This window comes from Aulonocara sp. 'chitande type north' Nkhata Bay, linkage group LG7 (assembly GCF_057382095.1).
Source record: "Aulonocara sp. 'chitande type north' Nkhata Bay isolate Kocher_YH1m ecotype deep benthic linkage group LG7, A_spYH_male_GT1.1, whole genome shotgun sequence".
NCBI lineage: Eukaryota > Metazoa > Chordata > Actinopteri > Cichliformes > Cichlidae > Aulonocara > Aulonocara sp. 'chitande type north' Nkhata Bay.
In genome coordinates this window covers 46,324,831-46,345,696 of record NC_141350.1, presented here as the reverse complement: position 1 = coordinate 46,345,696, position 20,866 = coordinate 46,324,831, and the positions used below count along the sequence as shown (strand labels likewise).

At 40.7% G+C, this 20,866-nt stretch overlaps 1 protein-coding gene across 4 annotated transcripts in view; it reads left to right on the top strand.

Annotated features, from left to right (window-relative positions):
• Positions 1 to 20,866, top strand: part of LOC147325981 (mediator of RNA polymerase II transcription subunit 13-like) — an 89,428-nt gene that overhangs the window by 4,032 nt on the left and 64,530 nt on the right. For all 4 annotated transcript variants that reach the window (XM_086300787.1, XM_086300788.1, XM_086300789.1 and 1 more), the window contains one exon: positions 15,545 to 15,782. In XM_086300787.1, the coding sequence (XP_086156913.1) occupies positions 15,545 to 15,782 (238 nt within the window). The remainder of the gene's footprint in view (positions 1 to 15,544; positions 15,783 to 20,866) is intronic.

Here is a 20,866-nt window from a genome sequence, read left to right as displayed (position 1 = left end):
TGTTTGTGTTTTTTATCTTTCCCTCTAGGTTGTGTTCTAGTGGCTAATCACTGAGCGCTCCTGCTCTGACAGCCTGTTAAACAGCATTCCAGCATGCATTAACCTTGTCGCTCACACCGACTTGCTTACTGTTATTGCAACCCGCACCAGTAAAAAAACAAGGGTACCTTAGGAAGCATAAGCTCCCATAATGTGGGAACTTCATGGGGGCACGGTAGGATTACTGTCATGAGCGCCGTGTGGCCCGTGTCAGATTCTTGAGATTGCTGCAATCACACAACCCACAAAACAACTGTCTTGTGTGCTGGAGATCATCCATCTGTGACAGAAAGCAAACAAGAACCTTTTAGGTGGGAGGCAAAAAAAAAAAAAAAAAAAAGAAAGGAAAAAGAGGTGACACGGTGAGCTAAGTCGAAGTGGCACTGAAACAGGGAAGGGTGGAGGAAAGGGAGAAGAGGAGAAACAGGAATGTTTTGGGCTAAAGGAGCGAGCAGAGAGAGAGGGAGAGGCTGATGGACTGAAGCAGAATCTGTTTTCATTTTAGGAAAGTATTATGACTGATGTGCATTTCCTGACTGCTAGCCTCAGCCTATTTGAGCGAGAAACTGAGAGTGAAAGAGTGAGACAGAGCACGAGAGAAAATTAAAGAGGGAGAATGTAATGGGAAAGAGAGTGAGTGAGAGAGAGAGAGAGAGAGAGGGAACAGTCATCTTTCTGTGGACTGGGCAGGTTCTTGTAAGACTGAGTCCCAGCCTGAATATGAAACGCAAGGAGGAGACAGTTAAGAGCCTCACAACACAGGAAGCCTGTGTGTGTGTGTGTGTGTGTGTGTTTGCACTGGGCACACTGTAAACCATGCAGACTCTGGAGGAAAACTTCAAACACCCGTCATATTATACACACAGGCAGACAAACACACCCGGAGATGCTTTCACAAACACAAGCAGCAACACAAAAAGAGAGGTGGTGGTTAAGAAAAATAAACACCCACATTCCCACACTCAAACATATGTATCGCAAAAGTGCACGGGCACACTAAAGTCCTCCCACTCTTGCGTGCGTGTACACACCATGCACCTCGTCGCCTTCATCCGGGGTGTGAATGTATCCTACATCCCGGGCTTGTGCAAACATATGTGGAATGGAGAGACCTTAATTAAAGGACTTCTCCTGTCCCCCTCGACAGAGGCACGTGGAGTGTAACACTGGTAATTAAGTGTCCTCAAGTAGAGGTCTAATGTGATCAACTAAAAGGTGCTCATTAGCCAAACTATTCCAATAGAGATCTTGCTTGTATAATGATGATGCTACTGTCTGGCATGGACATAAAAATGCTAAGAGATGAGGCTGAGGGAATAGCATTAACAGCGGCGTCTTGATTTATGGCAGGTGAGCGGCCATGGCTTGTAAGAAGAAGCAGGTAATCAGGAGCAGTGCCTTTTTAATTTAAGCTGTTTGCGTCTGCTTGTTATTAATGGTAGAGAATATTGCAAGGTTGCTTAGGGATGAAAAAGAGCTGGTGGTTGGATAGTGTGCATGTCGTGGTCTGCTGAGCCAAGAAATTGTTAAACTGGGCATCATTTGAATTGTGTGTTGGAACTATACAGCAAGACTACTGTTTTTGGTATTTGGTACACTCAGAGAATGAAAAATGTATAGCTGTTTAATATATATATATAGGTTGTTTGTTTGTTTCTACCATAATGACCTCTAAAAATAAATAATTATTAGCAAATAATGTCACGTATATTACTAGTAGTAGATTGTCGGTCCTCTCAATACGATAGATATTTTTAACATTTTGAGATATTCAGAGATTTATCATTTTTTATTTAAACTGCTAATTATGATCACCTAACAAAAGCACCCAGGACCCATATGTTGTTGTGGTTCTCAGCGGCAGCCTCCGGCTGAGCTCAGTCTACCGCATGCCTTTCCACTTGGCTGCCTGTTGTAGTAAGACAGTTAACTCGCTGATTGCAGGATGAAAAACTGTGAGTTAAACTTTGTCAGTATTTGTTTTACCAAAAAGATAGTTATGTCACTTCAGTTTTTCTCTTGCTGCAAAATGAGATTAGATTGTCAAGCATCAGGGCGATCGTGGCTCAAGAGTTGCGAGTAATCGGAAGGTTGCCAGCTCGAGCCCCGCCTTGGACAGTCTCGATCGTTGTGTCCTTGGGCGAGACACTTCACCCGTTGCCTACTGGTGGTGGTCAGAGGGCCCGGTGGCGCCGGTGTCCAGCAGCCTCGCCTCTGTCAGTGCGCCCCAGGGTGGCTGTGGCTACAATGTAGCTTGTTATCACCAGTGTGTGAATGAGTGGATGACTGGACGTGTAAAGCGCTTTGGGGTCCTTAGGGACTAGTAAAGCACTATATAAATACAGGCCATTTACCATTTACCATGCCAACGCTGTCACTGGAACCTGCTATAAATGAATAAAAAATTCAGACTAAACAATAAGTTGGCAGTTACATTCAATCTGTTTCTGATGATAGAGCAATTAACTGTGATAACTTTAATTGTGATGTCAAAAATCACATGTCCGTTGCTGTCTGTGTAGAAATTCACTATTAACGATTACAATTGCACTGAGCAATATTCCTGTTCTATAGTAACATAACCAGAATACAACCAGCTGGCAGCCAATTGAGTCGAGTCCCCTTGAATTTTGCTCATTGACAAAGATTCATTCAGACTGAGGGCAACATGCCTGCAGTCTGTATTTATAAACTACTTGCAACTATTTGCAAACCTTCGACAATCTCGCTGAGAGCAGTTGCAGTCAGTCCAAGTCAGACTGCAACTGTTTGCAGAAAGGTTGCCTCCTACCAGGTGACATGTACCAATCGCCTTATGATCAAAAGTGTGAGTGATTGTGCTGGTGTTGGATGTTTTTTCGGTTTCCTTGGCTAACATTATCTCAGGATTGTGGTACATGAGGTTATCCCGCTTATTCATCGAATTCCCAGAGTATTTTGGGATTGTCTGTCCTGTATCGATACGCTATCACTACGTGAAACTATGCTGCATCAGGTTCCCCCTACATCTAATAAGTAGCAAAACATACAAAAGTAGCAGGAGTATGTGAGTAATAGCTTAGATGTAGTGTCACCATGATGCTGTTTATTCTTCTGCTGTAAATGGCCTGCTCAGTGCACGTCTCAGTCACAGTTATTTACCCGCCAAAATCATGGGAGTCCAGCCATAAACCAGTAACAATTTAGTAACAATTTTTCAAACTGTAGCTAAAGACATGCAGTGATAGCACGCAGAATGACTTGTTTCCTTGTGTAAACACAAGCATTTTTTTAAGAATAAATTAGCCAATAAGCAAGAAAAGGTAAAGGAAAATTTTTTAAGAAGCATTAGCTACAACATATGTAGTGTTAAACTTGGTTAAGACTACATTAAGCTGTTGAATCGTATGTTTTTAATGGAAGACACCCCACGCTGTCCTTGGTGAACATTATAAAAGCGGAGGAAGAAACTGCTCACTGGTGTGTTTTGTTATAGAATATGCAAGTGTATAGCACAAGGGATTAAGTCATTCCAGGCTTGTCTACACATACAGTTGTCAGTATAAATTTAGCATCTTTCAAATCTATGTGTATATAAATAAGAAAAAGATGATTACAAAATCAGGATCTGTCAGATGAAATGATGAGTAAACAAACCTTAATCTAGGCATTCGATATCAGATGCCGGCATTGTTTAAATAAATGCGCTGCGGCTTTTTTATACAAAGATTTTTAAGGGCGACACTGAAGCCAGGACAGCATTAAGGAGTGATCATTCCAGGCTGCTCGCTTGTAGTTCACACAGGTAGCGCTGGCTTCACCTAGCCTCTGTGCGACACCTCCCACTAATCTGCCATCGCCGCCGCAGAGGGAATCCTTTGTCATGGCAATAGGTCTTGTTCAAGCAGTGGCCCACCTGTCTGCCTGGACAGGGCATGCTCTGTGTCAGAAACACATGCTGCACTCAAATAAGTTGTGAATGACCAGTGTAGTAGTTACAGAAATAGGATAGAGTACGAGTCGAAAACAGGAAGACGGGAATCGCCTCGCTCGTACTTCTGTTTTCACTACACATCCCTTTTCTCGTAAATACTCTCGAGCATAGTCATGGATCTTATCTGAGCAGAGGGCTTGTCAGGGACCTGCCGCAGAGGTGAAGAACGGTTCAAAGGCAGAGTGGGCGGGAAGGGAGGGAAGGAAGCGCTGCCGGTCCCAGAGCTGGATATGGGACAGGATGGTGCAGGAGTATTTTGGAGCACGGTGGCTTGAGTGTGAAATATGTAAACCCAGCAGTGCCAGCTGTGTTCTATTCTTAGCGCCCGCTGGTGCTCCTGCATGTGTGTAGGGCGACAGAAGTCTGAGAGGGGAAGGAGGATTGGCAGGAATGGGCAGTAGCTGGTGCCATCAGCTGCCCGTGACAGCTGGAAAGTTTGGTAGGTGGTTGGCGAATAGGCTGATAGACTTTTAGAGAAATGTGTATTGAAAACATCATTGTTTAGTGTTGCTTTTGCCATTTTCTTGTCATACTGGGATAAAAAGTACAACATTTTCTTAGCTTTGCACAAGAAAACATTTTATTCACAGAAGAAAAATACATATATATATATATATATATGTATACAATTTAGACTAAATGGATACTGTGTATTACACAGTAGGTTATATTATTTGTATGATAATGACATTAAAAATAATCCAAAAGGTACAAAAGAGCACAAAGACAGCTGTGAGCTGTAGTTCAGACTTATTCTACCTGCCACTCAGAGTGGTCCCACCTCTAGTAATGCATATATTTCAGCCGTAATGAAATTTAAATGGGCCAGTTATAAATAAAAATCAGTTTCATGCAGCTGTTATGAAGGGGAAAGTAGCTATAAAAACCAAAGCTGTATTTTACCATGCTATAAAGACGTTTAACTCTATTGTAAGGTTGGAGATTTTAACATGAGGGTCTGTGGGGACTGACTTGCTTTTAGAGCCAACCACAAATGGACATTGGAGGCACTGCAGTTTTTGGCACTTCAGCGTTGGCTTCATTTTTCAGCCCTGGAGGTTGTAACTTGGATGATGCAAAACAGCTCTTGATATACATTAAAGCCATGATTTAAATGTTTTATGAAAATATTTAGAAAATAAGGAGCCATGCATACTTTCCTAAAACAAGTTGACGTTGTAGTTAATTATAGATCCTAAGTAAATGCAGTTTCCATCAATTCAGTTGTTATTTGTTATCTAAAAAAAATAAAGATATCCCCAGCAGAGTCACATTTCCACCTACTTCTGCTGTTTTCCGCTACACATGAATTTCACTTTGCTCCTCCACATCTGGATTCAACACAAATTCCAAAGGATGGTACCTAATTGTTTGACATATTCCAGAAACCAGTCAAACTTTTGTTTTATGATGCCGCAGGTCTCATGTAGCATCACACAGGCGTGCTGGGCTTTCCTCGGGGAGATCTGTTTGCTGTCTCTCCACCTGACTGCAGGCCAATTGACAAAGAGAATTTCTTTTAAGGGAGATATTGCCCTGCTTGTAACTGGGCAAATATTTTCTGCAAGCCAGACAGCTTTGCCAATATCATGGCTGGCTGGGATTCAATTGCTGTTAGAGCGCACTTAGGTTAAAGGGTTTCTCATAGAGCTGCAAAACAAGAGGGGAGAGAGAAAACATTAATGTTGTCTGCCGCGCTGTTGCAAATTCTAATTATCGTGTGTTCATGTTCCATTGAGAGATTATCTGCGACCAATCAGACGGGTACTTGATGAGAACAAACACATTATGTGCAGACTGTTGATTCACGACCGTTTGTGCATTGATTCTCACTGCTCTGCCAAACGGCGCGCTCTCTCTCATCTTGAATTAGGCAGACACTCATGATTTTTCAAATGCTAATGAAAATTTGTACAGCTCAATTTCAGTCCTGGCTTGCTTTATGGAATAAATGGACATTGCAGCGTAATAGCGAAGCACAAAGAGGTTTGATGGAATATTTACCAGACAGGACTGAGTGAGTGTGAAGACACGGGGCTGAAAGCGTTCATGCCATGTTGTTGTTGTATCGGGTTGTAAAGAGTGAATGGATGCAAGAGGAGGACTTGAGTGGGATTACATAAGATTGTGTGAGTGCAGAGGACTTTTAGTGTAAAAGCTCTGATTGGCTACCACGCCCACTTAGTAAGCAAAACAATGGATTACAGACAGCAGTCGGGTGAGTTGCAGGTTGGAACCTGTTCAGGTGTGACCTACTGAGATACTAATGGCCTGGCAATGCCTTAGCCCTCCACCCACTCACCTACATGCAGTTTCGTGCTTTTCAGGTTCCTTCCTTATATTCTGTTTATCTGCTGTGTGATGAAACAACTGAAAAGTCATGTTGACTTATGGAGGGCTGTCTTTTTATCTGAAACGGTATCCCTGTGGGGGGGGGGGGGGGGGGGGGGGGGGGGGGGGAAATCAATGCAGGAAATTACAAGCCAAATTAGATATTTTTCATACTGCTTATGCTCCATTTGCCCAATTTCAGGAACAATCAGACTATTAACTACTTGTAGGCATTTCAAAAAGCCTCCATGCAGTGCTAATTGTACAATTACTGCACTGAGTAATTTTTTTTTAATACAATTTAAGTCATTCTTGCTGCACAAAAACTCAGTGTGTAATCCTGTACAACGGTAATGTTCAGTCACATCGGAGCTCATGAATTCCAGCTGTATGGGGCGGGGGGGAGTAATGCTGTAATTTCTAACAAATATTCTTAATCTATTGTAAGTTCAGCATTAATGAAATTGTAAATAACATTTAGCTGTAAATAGTGATATGATGAGCAATAATACTTGCTAATTATTATTAACAATATAAAATCTGAGACTTTGGCATTCATTCATTCGACTAATTTGACTGAACTGTCATATAATATGTCTTGTATCATATCTGATAAAAGACTAAAATTTCCACTGTGCTGAAATGTGCCAACAAACAGTTTATTTTATATTATTTTTAATGAACAACAAATTTCTAATTAGTTGTTAATGATTAGCAGATAGCTTTGCTCATATTAAAATAAAGATGTCATTACTCACTAGCGAGCCTAGCTCATTCCCAGGGTGTCAAACCGCCGTTTTGTCAAAGCCACTGGCGTCCCAAAGATCCACACAAGGCGGCCTTTGGTGTTGCAGCTGTGACACAACTGTCCCAGCAATAGTGAGACTGGTCTGAGATCCAGCGTCACGTATTAGACTCCCTTGGTGGCATATCACTGTGTTCTGTATATGTGCCATATAACCCCCACACACTCCTAAACAAACTGCCATAAATGTCAGTTTGAGCTTAATAATATCTAATATTGTAAATACTTTATTGCATATTAACAGGAAATAACTATTAACAAAAATGTAATTAACAGTAAATTAAAAAAACTAATTAATGATCAATTTAGCATTTATTAACGGTGGTTGTTATGAAGTGTTGGGAGGTGTAGCTGTGCTCAGGAGGGTCATGCAGCATGCGGCTCTGTGATTTTGAGATTTTTACAGTACTGTAATGTTATATTTTCACTGTAACCCTGGAGACAGAAATCTCCAAACTTGACTATCTTGCTGAATTCCTACAGATGTTGTATGTTGCCTAGCAACTGTTTTTACTTCTCTCTCTTCCTCTTGTGATTCTCCATTTTTATGTCTTTTGTGTCTTTTGCTCATTTCTCCCTCCCCGTGGCTTGTCACAGTTAATTAAGTTACACCAGAGACACTAGTAAAGCAGGGGCTGGTTTATTTATTTGCACGTTAATAATTCAGTCGGAGCTGGACCGCTGCTTTAGTCTGTCCCTTAATGCTTTGAAAGCAGCCTAATGCTGCAGCTTGTGTTGTTTCATTTTGCAAATGGCAGGGGATCTTGTCTTTCAGATGTGGCTTCGCTACTGTACGCAGTGTCCAGCTGTCTTTGTTGGTCTTCCGCCGCTGCTCCTCCTACCTCCTACTTCTCTTTGTGTCAGGTGAGAAGTCAGGGTTTGATGGAGGCTTTCCGCGGCGTGATTGGCAGGTCTATCCGTCACTCAGCCCTGGGGACTCTCACTGCTCTAATTAGGTCGCTTGGCTTGCTCACCTCCCAGGGCTGGATGCTGCAGCAGAGCACAGATCAAATGACGGTCCCTTGTTTTGCAGGGGCTTGTAAAGGTGGTGGCAGAAGGCAGAGGAAAGGCATCTGTTTAGTGTCCCAGAGGCCTTTTTTCTACACCTGTTTGGCGCTTTGGTGTCGCTCTCGCTTCCTCGCAAGTGCAGTAATGTGCATCGCTCTTCATTTGTGTTGTAAAATGCCAGAAGGGAGCGCGACTCCTTGTGGGTTAATTTGATTTCAGCGGGTTAATTGATGAAGGGGGAGTCGTTGCCTGTTCTGATTTTTGCCACTGGCTCCTCTAACTGGTGCCTTCTCGGTGTTGACTTAGCAATCGCAGCCTCAGAGCTCACGTTGTCTTTGTTCATATTTAATTTCCGCACTTGATTTTCCGTTGGACTGCTTCAGCATTTCAGCGCTGAAGCGATAAACAAACAAACACACACGCAAAAAAAAAAAACTGTCATTAAAGTTGTAAGATTTCACTTCCTTTTTTAAAATTGTGACATCTACTGTAGAACCAAGTGTGGCTCAATGCTGCAGCAATCACTGAGCAGTTACTTTGCTGAAAATACTAAAAGAATGGCAGCTACTATGTCTGCTCGCAGCATAGCCAAACAGATCAGTAATTGACCTTTCTCATCAGGCCGCACAAAAAAAATTGGAATCTGATTTCATTCTGCAAGCAGAACAGCAGAGAAGTGGCAACCTATTTCTTTATCTGACGATGTAAGGGAAGAGAACCAGGCAGCATGTGGAGAAAGAGAGCCGTGAAAGTGGAGAGAACTGAAGCAGGGAAAACTACTGTGTAGCTGTCAATAATGCCCCAGATTAAAGCTTTCTTGATTTGAAGATTGATTTTGAGGCTAACCAAGGAAAAAAAATTACATTTTGTTTCATTTAGCTCCTTCACAAACGTATCCAGTGCGTTCCCAGTTGCATGCTTTTAACGTGAATGCTTTCAGTTCTAAGAGAATAAGAGGATGTGATCTTGTTCACATTGGCCTAAATGTGACAGCCACATGCCATAAAAATGACTATGAGGGGAATTAATACGTGTAAATATTAAAGGGGATTTCCATAGATGGAGTTTCTTAATTTTATTCTGCATGCACAGCTAATTTCTGTCATGTCAAGAAAACAAAATCAAAGTCCAATTATTGCAAGTACCATTCATGAAAATCTTTATACTCCCAAGTACAATATGTAAGAAACGATGTTTAATAATCTCACATTTTACATGTAACAACATTATGTGTGTTTTCTTAAGAGCTTATCTAACTTAGTGTTGTGGGAATGCGACAGTCTGTCCCAGCTGATACAGAGCTAGCGGTTTACACACACCTAGGAGAGGATTCTAGTTCATCACTGGTCCTAAAACAACCAAACACTGTCTTAACCCACACCTACCAAATAACGGGACACGCACGGCTTTACCCAGAATACCCAGATTACCCAAAATCCACTGCTTCTTATTCGTATACAGCGTATGTTTCTTCCTACTTTTTTCTACTGTGTGATGTCAGTGAGGGCAGATATGCTTGCGATCATCTCAGGCGCAGAAGTCCTGCCCACCTGCTCATCAAACCTTCTGCTTGCGAGAGGCAGCCAATCAAAAGACACTTGACTTAAAGCGGCGAGGACTCATTTTCAGAGAGCAAATAAAGTCCTCTGACATTGAATCAAAGGGAGATGGATGCTGTTGTGTTTGTCTGATAAAGACAACAAGTCTTATCTAAAGACTCACGGGCATCACAAGCGATCTGAACACACCCCAAATATTGGCAGCTTGGCAAGCGGCTAATCAGATTTGACATTGATGAGAAAGCTATGCCACTCTAAGACAGACTAAGTGTTCGGCATGTGCCAGAGTAGGTAAAACTGCTGAGCCAAGCTATCTCTCAATCGCCTAAAGTGGCTTCTTTGTCAGCCGGCTCTTGCGCTGAGATTCCTAAAGAAGTGGCGTCTCTCTCAGACGACATTGTCTGTGTGCTTTCTGTCAGCTTTGGTAGAGTATTAGGCGCTTATCCTCTCAGATGATCACATCGGCTGCGTTCCTGTTAGAAGCTCAGGCATTTGCCAAATATATTTAGTCGACCAAGACTAAATATATTTCCTCTTAACTTTCGGTGTAAACGCGTGTTTTCAAAGATCTCTTCTGTCTTCTGCGGCTTTATGTGCTATGGCTTTTCACGGCAGTCGTTTGTCCTGAAAGTGAAAGGAAGTGCTCCGCAGAGTCATGTCTGAATGCTTTGTCAGTACACGGCTCTTTCTTTTTCTAGGGTTGGGCCAAAGGAGTGTGTGTGTGTGTGTGTGTTTTCCTGCATCAAAGTACTACTCGGGGAGTTCAAGAGGTCCATTCAGAAGGTCTGCAAGTTTTCAAGAGAAAAATGAGGGGAGTGAAAATATTTTCAGACTGCGGAGACGTTCCTGAAAAGTCTATGTCAAGTGTGTTTTCCTCTCAGCTTTGCCATCTGAGTAATGAATGTTTCCTGTTCATTGTAAAGCTCCCGGGCTTTAAACAGCATATGCACACGAGTTCCAGTTTGTTTGAGCTGCAGTATGACAAACATCTCTAGAAATGGGATCCACTTCTCTCTCTCTATTTTCCTCTTTAAGTTATGTTGTGTTCAAGCACAGTGCGCTAAAGATTAACGCACTGACTTCCATATTTTTGTGATTACAAGCGCGGGACTGGTGTACTGAGGCTGACCTCTGGTTTGGAGACAGATTCTGTTATTCTGAGCTCCCCCCCCCCCACCCCTTTTTTTTCCTCCAGGAAATACCTTTTAAACTCTCAGCTTTAAAGTTTGGATTTCTGTCCGACACCACCTTTCAAAGATAAAAGATTGAATCTATCCTATTGTGCGAATGGTGGGAAGATTTTAAAGCAGCTATAGCTAAAGCTGTGTTTTCTAGACAAATAAAAAAACCAACAAAAAACACATAAAAAGATAAATACATTAAAAAAAAAGGCAAAGAGAAAAAGTATGAGACACACCTGCCGGGATGTATTACATAGGCATCTGTGGAGGTGAGAAAGTGCTGAGAGATGAGCGGGAGAGTGAAGACGAGGAAGATAATAGAGGTGAGAGTAAGGTCAAGGCTTTGGTCCGTCTTAGCAATTGAAGGAAAAGCTTTTGTTTTTGGTCCTGCATTCAATCAGAAATTGAACCAGCCAACCTGGAGAACAAGGGGCTCGGAGGAGTGCAGGGTTTTATTGACAGTGAAACAAAATCTTCCCATCTTTTTTCTTGACCCCTTTGCCTTTTCCCCCTCCCCGTGGTAGTGTTTAAAATAGACAGAGACTGCAGCCTGGAATAATCTTTGATTTGCTCTTTTCTACTCCGACGGGTGATGAGGAATTTGCTGCTTTCAAATACATATTTGCTGTGCTCTTTTTGCCGGCTTGCAGACTGACAGTCGAACCAAGTGCGCCGACGGCACAAAAGGACATTTTTGTCCTAGTTAATTTCTCTCAGATTGATGAGAGTCGAATCCCAATTGGGTAATCCGTTCTTTTATAACATGTTTTTACAGTTTTGCCTCATTTAGCACCAAAATTGCTCTACTCATACAGCACATTGTTGTTGTTGAAATCCATTCTCTGATTTGGTGTGCACTTCAGGAACTTAACCCCCCCATTCCTTTAAAGAGCGGCGATGACAGAATTATACTTAAATGAGTCAAATAACCGTTTTTTTTTTGTCCTTTGTGACTGGATTTTCTTCAGCAACACTGATTTGTCAGTGGAGTAGCAAATAATAGCTCCGCTCTTTGTCTCCAGACTCAGTTGTGATATCAGTTGAATTCACATGCTTGACAGATTTTCTCTTATGTGTTACAAGTGGTAATTTATTCATACAAATATGAGAATTAGCTGTTTGTTAGCACTGCTACTGATTTCGGAGGTCTGATAGTGAAGGTGAAGAGTGCTGAGAGATCATTATCATCCTGCAAGAGTGTAGCTATCACTGCCTCCGTGTACAACTCATATATTAAAGAAAAACACGGACACAGTATTGACGAACGCGCACGTAGCCGATAAATGAACGAAAACACACACGCGCGCACAGACAGATAGATGAGCAGATCTTAGCTGTCACGTCTGAAAAATAACTGGACATCAGTCGGAAAATATGTCCGCCTCCCGATGCACGCCAGTGATTTCTTTTTCTAATTTTTTTTTTTATTTCGAGCACTTCTGGTCTGCACATCATCACAGCTGCAGTGTGTGTGCATGCCAGTGTTTGTGTGCAGGCATGTGTTTGGATGTGCCCGCCAGCGTATGAGCGCAGCTCTGTTCCCCCTTCCTTCAACTGTGCCACAGCTAATCCTCCACAGGAGTTCAGCAGCACTTGCCACATGGCCAAGAAGCACACAGCACCTTTTGACAGCGCACTCTGGCCCAACAAGACAAAAAACAAACCAAAAAAGCTCATTATTTGATCAAACCTAAGCCTTCTCCACACAGATTGGGTTTTGTCTGATTGTTGGGGGTTTCTCTGTGTTATTGTTGGCTCTTTACCTTAAAATCTAAAGCGCCTTGAGTTGATTAGAATTATACTGGCAGAAATTAAGGTGACTTCTTCCAACTTTTGCTATAAATTGCTGTGCAGACTTCTAAGCGGAGCATGTCTGAAGGGGGCCGTTTGAAGAATCCGTTCACGGGAGCGTGCGTTTCGCTGGTATGCCGCCATTGTAAATATATATTCTGACACTTTGCTTCCATCATCTCAGAGCTCCTGATTCAGTAGAAGCAGCAGACAGCTGTGCCAAACAGTGGAGGAACTTTTGACATTGACTGGGAGTGACGAGGCAGTGCAAGCAGATGTCTTCCTCTTTGCTTTGGGACAAACAGCATCTTTGACCTTGTCACGGCTAATTTTAGGGCTCGGCTTATCACAGCGCCAATGTTTATATCTTCTATTACACGCGCTGTCGTTATAGAAGGGACGCGCTCGTAATTATGGGTTCGTTTTGCTGCGAGGATGTTCCTGCGTGCCAAATGCATACTTTATTGTACGCTCACAATTTCGGACGTGTGCCAGTAGGTAATGTGGATATGTTCGTTAGGAATACTTGAGCATATACAGACCCTTCCTCAGAGTCCTTGCTTTCTCTTTTTAGCTTCTTATTTGGGTGCAGAGAGTAGTCGCCAGTTTGCAAACACACTTAACATTTCTATAAGCCTCCTTGTCCCCTCTTTTTACAATCATCACAACCGTAGAGCCTGCTTTTCTTCACCCACTCAAAGACACCGCGGGCTTTAATTTCCTTTGAGCTGCTCTTTTCTACCTGTGTCTGCGTTAAAGTGGGTCAGTATTTTTCTTCCCTTCATTGGCCTTGGATGGCTTGGTGCCTGGGCCAGTGTGCCAAACATGATCCTCACAGCTGGGTGAACACAGGGGAGGAGAGGAGGGCAGCGCAGCACACTCGGAGATTTTCCCTCTGCCTGCCAAATCTCTGTCCTGTTCAACAATGCCTTTGTGCACTCTGCTCATTCATGCTCGAATGCAAACACGAAAACCCAAACAAAGATCAGAATATAGTTTCCGGAGCACACGTGATCATCACAGGATCACTGACATTTGTGTGTTTTGGTTTCTTTACCCACACTATGTGTGTGCTCCTAAAAAAAAAAAAAAAATCTGCATTATGACAGGATTATGTCTCCTGTCAGGCTTTGATGGAGGAGACGTTTCCAAAGTTGCAAGTCTGCAGCAGGCGACAGAAACACCCTTTATCTCATTAGGCTAAATGGAGAAGATGTCAGTTGCTGGGCCAGATTCCAGCCATTGAACCTGACACTTGTTTCCTCTTTTCATGTCTCTCTCGCTTTTGGCTTGGCCTGCATTTCAGTGCCGCCACTCCTGCAGTAGTTCATTCATGCATTTCACTCAAGGCCATCCTTTACGTCTCCCTGTCACTCTCCAGCTCGTCTCTCTGCAGTAGTTACACACTCTTTATGCTATCTTTACAGCAGCACCAGCAGCGGCGAGAGCGGCGAGTGAAAGCATCGATTAAATAAGGTTACAACAACACAACAGGGACACGTTAAATAATTTTAACTGTTTACGCAACGATCATAGCCGTGTAAACAGGAAGCCGGCGAAAATAGAAAATGAATGGACGGGACATGTGCAGATATTGATTAAATCAGCAATGTCTGATGTGATAACACCATTTATATGGTCACTGTTAAAAATCACACCTAATGGGTTCATCCATAATGCTCGTTTTAATTCATCTTCTATATAATAATGGTTTATTTAGAAGCTGATGTTTTTAGAAATCCTCACTACAACAGTATTGCACATTAACTATTAGTTAATAAATGATTAAAAAAAAGATATTTATTAAACTCAGGATCATTTTAATCATCGTTCTGCAAGACGTTCAACTGTAGTTCATTTATGCAGCCGACAAAACACAAAACAAAACAAAAGGTAAATGAAAAAGAATGAATAAATAATTTAGTCATGAAAAGTAAAGCTATTATCTGTGCTGAAGTGTGGAGGATGAAATCAGTAATCTCACAGCCCGGGGAAAGAAACTACTTTCTGTGGCACGGAAGTGGATACATCTGTATCGCTTGCCAGATGGCAGCAGGGTGAACAGGCTGCGGCTGGGTTGGGCATTGTCATTTAGCATATCGCTGATGTTCGCTAGATCGGTACCTATGATATTATGAGCATTTTTAATCACATGCAGCAGAGCCTTCCCATCCTGGGCTGTGCACAACCTATCAAAGTTTGTGATGTTTCCAAATGACTTTTTCTTGTGCGTGATTTAGGAAGAACATTCATTTCCAAGGGTGTAAATGTGTCATGTCGGTGTCCTAACGATTCCCAGGAATCTAGAAGCGTTCACATGCTCCAGCTCAGCTCTGCTGCTGTGTGCGTGTATGTCTTTGCCTCCTTTTTTTTTTTTCAATCATGGAACAATCAGTTTCTTGGTTTTGTTGTTGTCAAGCAGTAGATTGCTCTCTGTGCAACACACTGCAAGATTGTTAATTTTCCTCCTGATATAAACTCATATCGGTGTCAAAAATAGAAAAGAAGAAAACCAACCGTCGCTTTTTAACTGAAGCCAAGACAGCATCCTGTAATGTCTGGCCTGAAATGCAAAAATATTCAATGCAGAAGTATAAAAAAAAGCGTGAAACGGCAAATCCGCTCGCTTTGGTGAGGCTCGCACCAGTGAACAAGAGAAAAAAAAAGTGAAATGATTAAAGAATTGTTAAAAAGATTACTTGCTAAATTAACTTATAAATGAACTAATTATTTTACATTGCATTTAACTGTGTTTGCACTGAAGCCACGGGGAAATTACTCTATTATTTACTGTAAGTATTAACAATGCATTACAAATACAAGATTTAAGGTTCTTTTAATTGCTCTTCTCTTCCAGGCGGAGTTGACGGGCATTAAATGGCGTTGCTACAGGTTCTCCAGCGGCGGGGAGTACGGGCCCGTGATCTCCGCCCCGGCCCAGGACGACCCGGTTCTGCGCAGCTTCATGCGCTGCGTGCAGTCCAACCTGCTGTGCGTGTGGCGACGCAAAATCAAGCCCGATGCCAAGGAGCTGTGGATCTTCTGGTGGGGCGAAGAGCCCAACCTTACTGGTGTCATTCATCAAGAGCTGGAAGGTGAGAAAGAGGATGAAAGCGATGAAGGATGAGGGTCGCTCCTGTGTTCTATCCATCTTAATTATTTTTCCATCCCATCGGTCTTCGCCTCAGCTTCCATTGTGCTCTGGAAGTTGAGGTTGTAAGCTTTACGGGCTTGTAGTTGCTTTATATAGAGGGGAGTTATCATGTGAAATACAGTCTTCTTGTGCTTTTAGTGGATTTTATGAAAAACTGTCAGAGAATCGTGAAATATGTGTTGTGTGTTAGATACATACACACAATAACGCAGGGTTTCATAGTGTGGCATAATGCCTGTATGTTATACATGAGCCGCAGGGGCTCTCATATAGCAGACCTGAGTATTATGCAGATTCAGGCTGTTTAGTCGGCTGCACATTTGTTTAAGATGTTTTGGGGCATATTGATCCGGTTTGTGTGGAGCAGTCCTATTTTTGAGCCCCTTATAGCTCATATCTGTGTTTGCTTTTGCATCTCAAGTGTTTATATGCTGCTTCAGGACTATCACTATGATGAAGCGCAGCAAACGAGTAGATTTTTCTTGCCAGCGTGACTATGTGTGGCGGCGTGTGCTGGTGAAAATTACACCGAGATATCTCACTTGAGAGAGTGCTACTGTCAACACTGTTGTCCCTATTTATAGCAACATTTGCATTATCTCACTGTGCACGTGTGTGGAAGTCTAACGTATAAACCGAGCCTGTGGAAGACGGGGAAACAGGAGAGGGATTGTGTTGGGTTTGGTTCAGCAGGACACGAGTCGGGAGCTGGGAAAGACAATATTGGATGTAGAGGTGGAAGCGATAGCGAAAATTTCCGTTTTTCGGTTATCTATTAAAGCTGACTTGACGTGAAAAGGCCTTTCAGGCACTGCAGTAGGTATTTGACAGATGTTTTTGCCACTGCCGGGGAGAGCCTTTTACTCTGCACAAACATGTGTAAGAGAGAAAGATACGCTGTATATTCTGAGTTACGTTTGCATCACTGACACAGAGAAAACTCACCTTTTTTTCATTGCTACCCCTCCCCTATCCAAACTGCCAGCATCCAAACTCCACGTTTATATCTACTCACATCATCCAACTCCGATATAATCTGGCCTTTGTGAAAATGGTATTTTTTTTCATCGATTTAAGAAGATCTATGAAAGCTGATAACGATCACGCAAACACATTGAGTCAGTGTAGTGAGAACAGTGGCAGCATTTAGGCTTTCGGAGCAAAAAAGTTACCTGAAGCCATAAAACAAGCATGTAGAGCATGAAATTTTAGCATTACCTCACCAATTTACAAGCTGCTAACGGCAGCCTAAAACACTGATAATAACTCTCTTTGACTAGCACACTAAGGTCCAATAAAGCTGATAACAATCTAAGCCTTTTTAATTACATTTTATGGTTATTGATTTCTTCCTGTTGCAGTGGTGTCACTGTTCTAAGAATTTTATTACTATTTGTCTATTTTTCAATGCAGAGATATATCCTGCATATTAACACGTGCTAGACATTTTTCTTTATATGTTACTTTAAAAGAAAGTCAAGGTAATATTTCATGCACTGGTATATTCTGAGATTTCGGGAGGCCTTCTTTTAGAGTAGTAGAAAGAAAATGACCAAAATGTACATTTCTTATATTTTATATACGGTGTAAACACGTTTATATGTACTAAAATACAACATATTTACATTTTTACAAAACCTTATTTTGCAAAAGTAAGTAACAAAATGAAAAAATAATTGTAATGAAACATTTTTACTTCTTAAGTCTGAAATATATTTTTTCTGCATTACATGTGTTTAAAGGCACGAATTGATCTAATGATCGTATCTTTGTTATGTAAAAAGAAAAAAAGATAATCATTTACACATTTACACATCCATTGTTTTGTTTAAAAAATTGTGTTAATGTAATAATCAACAACAAAAGTCACACGTTGATATTTCTGCTTATTTTTTCTAACTGTAGACTTGTTTCTAAATATTCAGGTTGAATTAGATTCAACATAACTACCCAAACAAGAACCCAGAGATGTTTAGAGATGGCTGCCAAGTGGCAAGGCTTGCTTTGGTGACAATGTTGGCCGGCTGTTTATGTTCACAAATGGCCTGTTAATAGCTTTAATTGTGCATCAGCCTGTTGTACTCTATACACTCTTCTCATAGTGATTAACTGAATCCTGAAACTATAAATATTTCATTCTTTTATATTGATAAGGTGCTGAAACACAACGACAGCGTCACACAACTGAAACTGAAAAATGATGCATTCATTGAGCTATTGATATATCTATTTCTTATTATAGTCACTTTTATGTCTTGCTGTATATGCCGTTTGATTTAGCAGTGCCTTGTGTTACAGGGGTTGATCTCGCAATGTTGTTTGTTTAACTGAAGTCCAAGTGAGCGGGTTTCAGGTAGTCTCAGTCTATGAAGTAAGAATCTGCTGGATTATGTCTTTGACTTTCAGTACTTCCACTTCTTTATCTTATAGAGGCCAGTTTCGGAGCGATGTTAGTGCTGTGGGATCTCTTTCTACGCACAACAAATGTAGCCTACACATACTCACACACACATCAAGCATACACTTATGATGATAACACTTCTTATTTGTAAAATCTCACAGGTCTCCTATGTATAATTCCTATTAAGCATTGAAAATAGCACTTGGGGTGTAAGAAGTGGTTGATATAATTAAAGTGAAGCTGGATTTCTTCCAAATTAGAATCAGTTGTAACACACACACAGGGGATATCAGTGTTTTAAGGAGTCTTAAAAAAGCTGCGCACCTGCATATCTGTTCATAGTGGAAAAGCTTGATCTTAGCTTGCTCCCTTTTCTGCGCCTCTTTCTCTGCCTTGCTTACTCACTGCTCTGACTTCTGTCCTCACTTTTGTCACATGCGAAAGTCATGTGATTTCTCACATCACATTGCTCGCCTTGCTTTCCTTCTTAGTTGACCGAGCCAGTCTAAAAAAAAAGTTTCATTTTTACCCCATTAAAAGCCTTACACCTTCATATATTCAACACACTGTTGAACGAACCTTAAGCTGGTATGCCTACCTTTGTACTTGAGCAGTTAGTTTGCATTACTGCTAATGCAAACTAGATGCAAATAACAATATGGGCTGGTGGAAATGTCACTAGTGCTGCAGCTGTTTAGTCGTAAACCAAAGTATTAAACAAAAGTTCACTACAGTTGAAAAGAACAGTTATAAAAATAGGGGATAAAAGTTATTACGTTGAATCTCCAGGGTACCATGTATGTCATACTTATTTTGGTGTTAATGGAAAAGTGAGGGGATAATTAGAGCCACTGGGATTAATCCATTATAGTCTACAAAGATTGTGGCCATTCCGTACTTACTCCCATCTGGAACAAGGGGACGAATGGATAAGAAAAGAAAATCTAAACTCTTTTTTTAAAATGTTTTTTTTAATGGATTTACTACCAAATGGACATGATTTCCAGATTCATATAACAAAATTTAAAATCCAAGAATTCATTAAAAAAAAGAAAAAAGAAGACTGATTCATACACATTTGATGGAACAGCTAGAGCTATTTAGAGTATTTATGTTTTGAGTCATACAGCAGATATTAAAGCAGTGTGCTCTGACATGTTTTTATATTAGCTGGCTGCTCCACTCAAAGTGTGACTTTACTGACACGATGTACAGCTTATCACTATATCCAACAATAACAAAGCCAAGCAGAATAACTTCTCATAGCGACACTATTATTGACAATATTTTTACTAATGTCATGGATTTCCAAATTAATAGTGGCCTGCTTGTCTGTGATATAACTGACCACTTACCAGTTTTTACTTTGTGTGACTGTGATTTAAAAAAAAATAGATACCAAGATCATGATAGCAAAGCGAACAATAAATGAAGAAGCAATTCATGCCTTCAATTTCGATTTAGCACAACAAGATTGGAATTCGGTGTATGAAGAGTCAGATGTGGACAAGGCTTATGATAATTTCCTAGATATTTTTACTATGTGGTACAATAAACATTGTCCTGTAAACGAACACATGACAAAGAAAAAAAAGATAAAAAGTCCTTGGCTCACAAAAGGAATTATTAATGCTTGCAAAAAGAAAAACAATCTGTATAAACAGTTCATCAAAGTAAAAACAAAAGAAGTGGAACAAAGATATAAAGCATATAGAAATAAATTGACTGATATTATAAGAACGAGCAAACAACTTTATTATAGAAGAAGATTATATGAAAATAAAAACAATATAAAAGGAACTTGGGATGTGTTAAACAACTTAATTAAACAAGGATCTTCTGGAACATCATATCCTGAATATTTTACTGATGCAAATGGTGAAAATCACAACATGAGTAATATTGTCGATGGGTTCAATAAATTCTTCATAAATGTTGGCCCTGAACTAGCAGCAGACATCCCGTGTCATAAAAATGAAAATATCAGTAATATAAAATCAAATCCCTTTTCACTGTTCCTCTCAGCTACAAATGAGCAAGAAGTAATAAATATCACATTAAAATGTAAAAGTAAGTCTTCAATGGATTATCATGACATAAATATGTCTGTAGTTAAACAGGTTATTCTGAATATTGCTAGTCCCTTAACATATATCTGTAATTTATCATTTCAGTCTGGTTGTTTTCCAAAAAAAAATGAAAATTGCGAAAGTAATACCACTATATAAAAGTAATGACAAACACAGTTTTACCAATTATAGGCCTATTTCTCTACTGCCTCAATTCTCAAAAATTCTAGAAAAACTTTTTAATTCAAGATTAGAAAAATTCCTTGAAAAACATCAAATAATAAAGGTTGGTCAGTATGGTTTCAGAACGCAAAGAACCACTTCAATGGCGATAATTGAGGCAGTAGAAGAAATTACTGATACACTGGATAAAAATAAATATGCAGTTGGTATTTTTGTTGATCTCAAAAAGGCCTTCGACACAATCAATCACTCAATATTATTGGATAAATTGGAAAGATATGGTATTCGAGGGAAAGCTGGTAACTGGTTAAAAAGTTACCTAACGGGTCGGGAACAATATGTTAGCATAGGGAATTACCACTCAGAGAAACT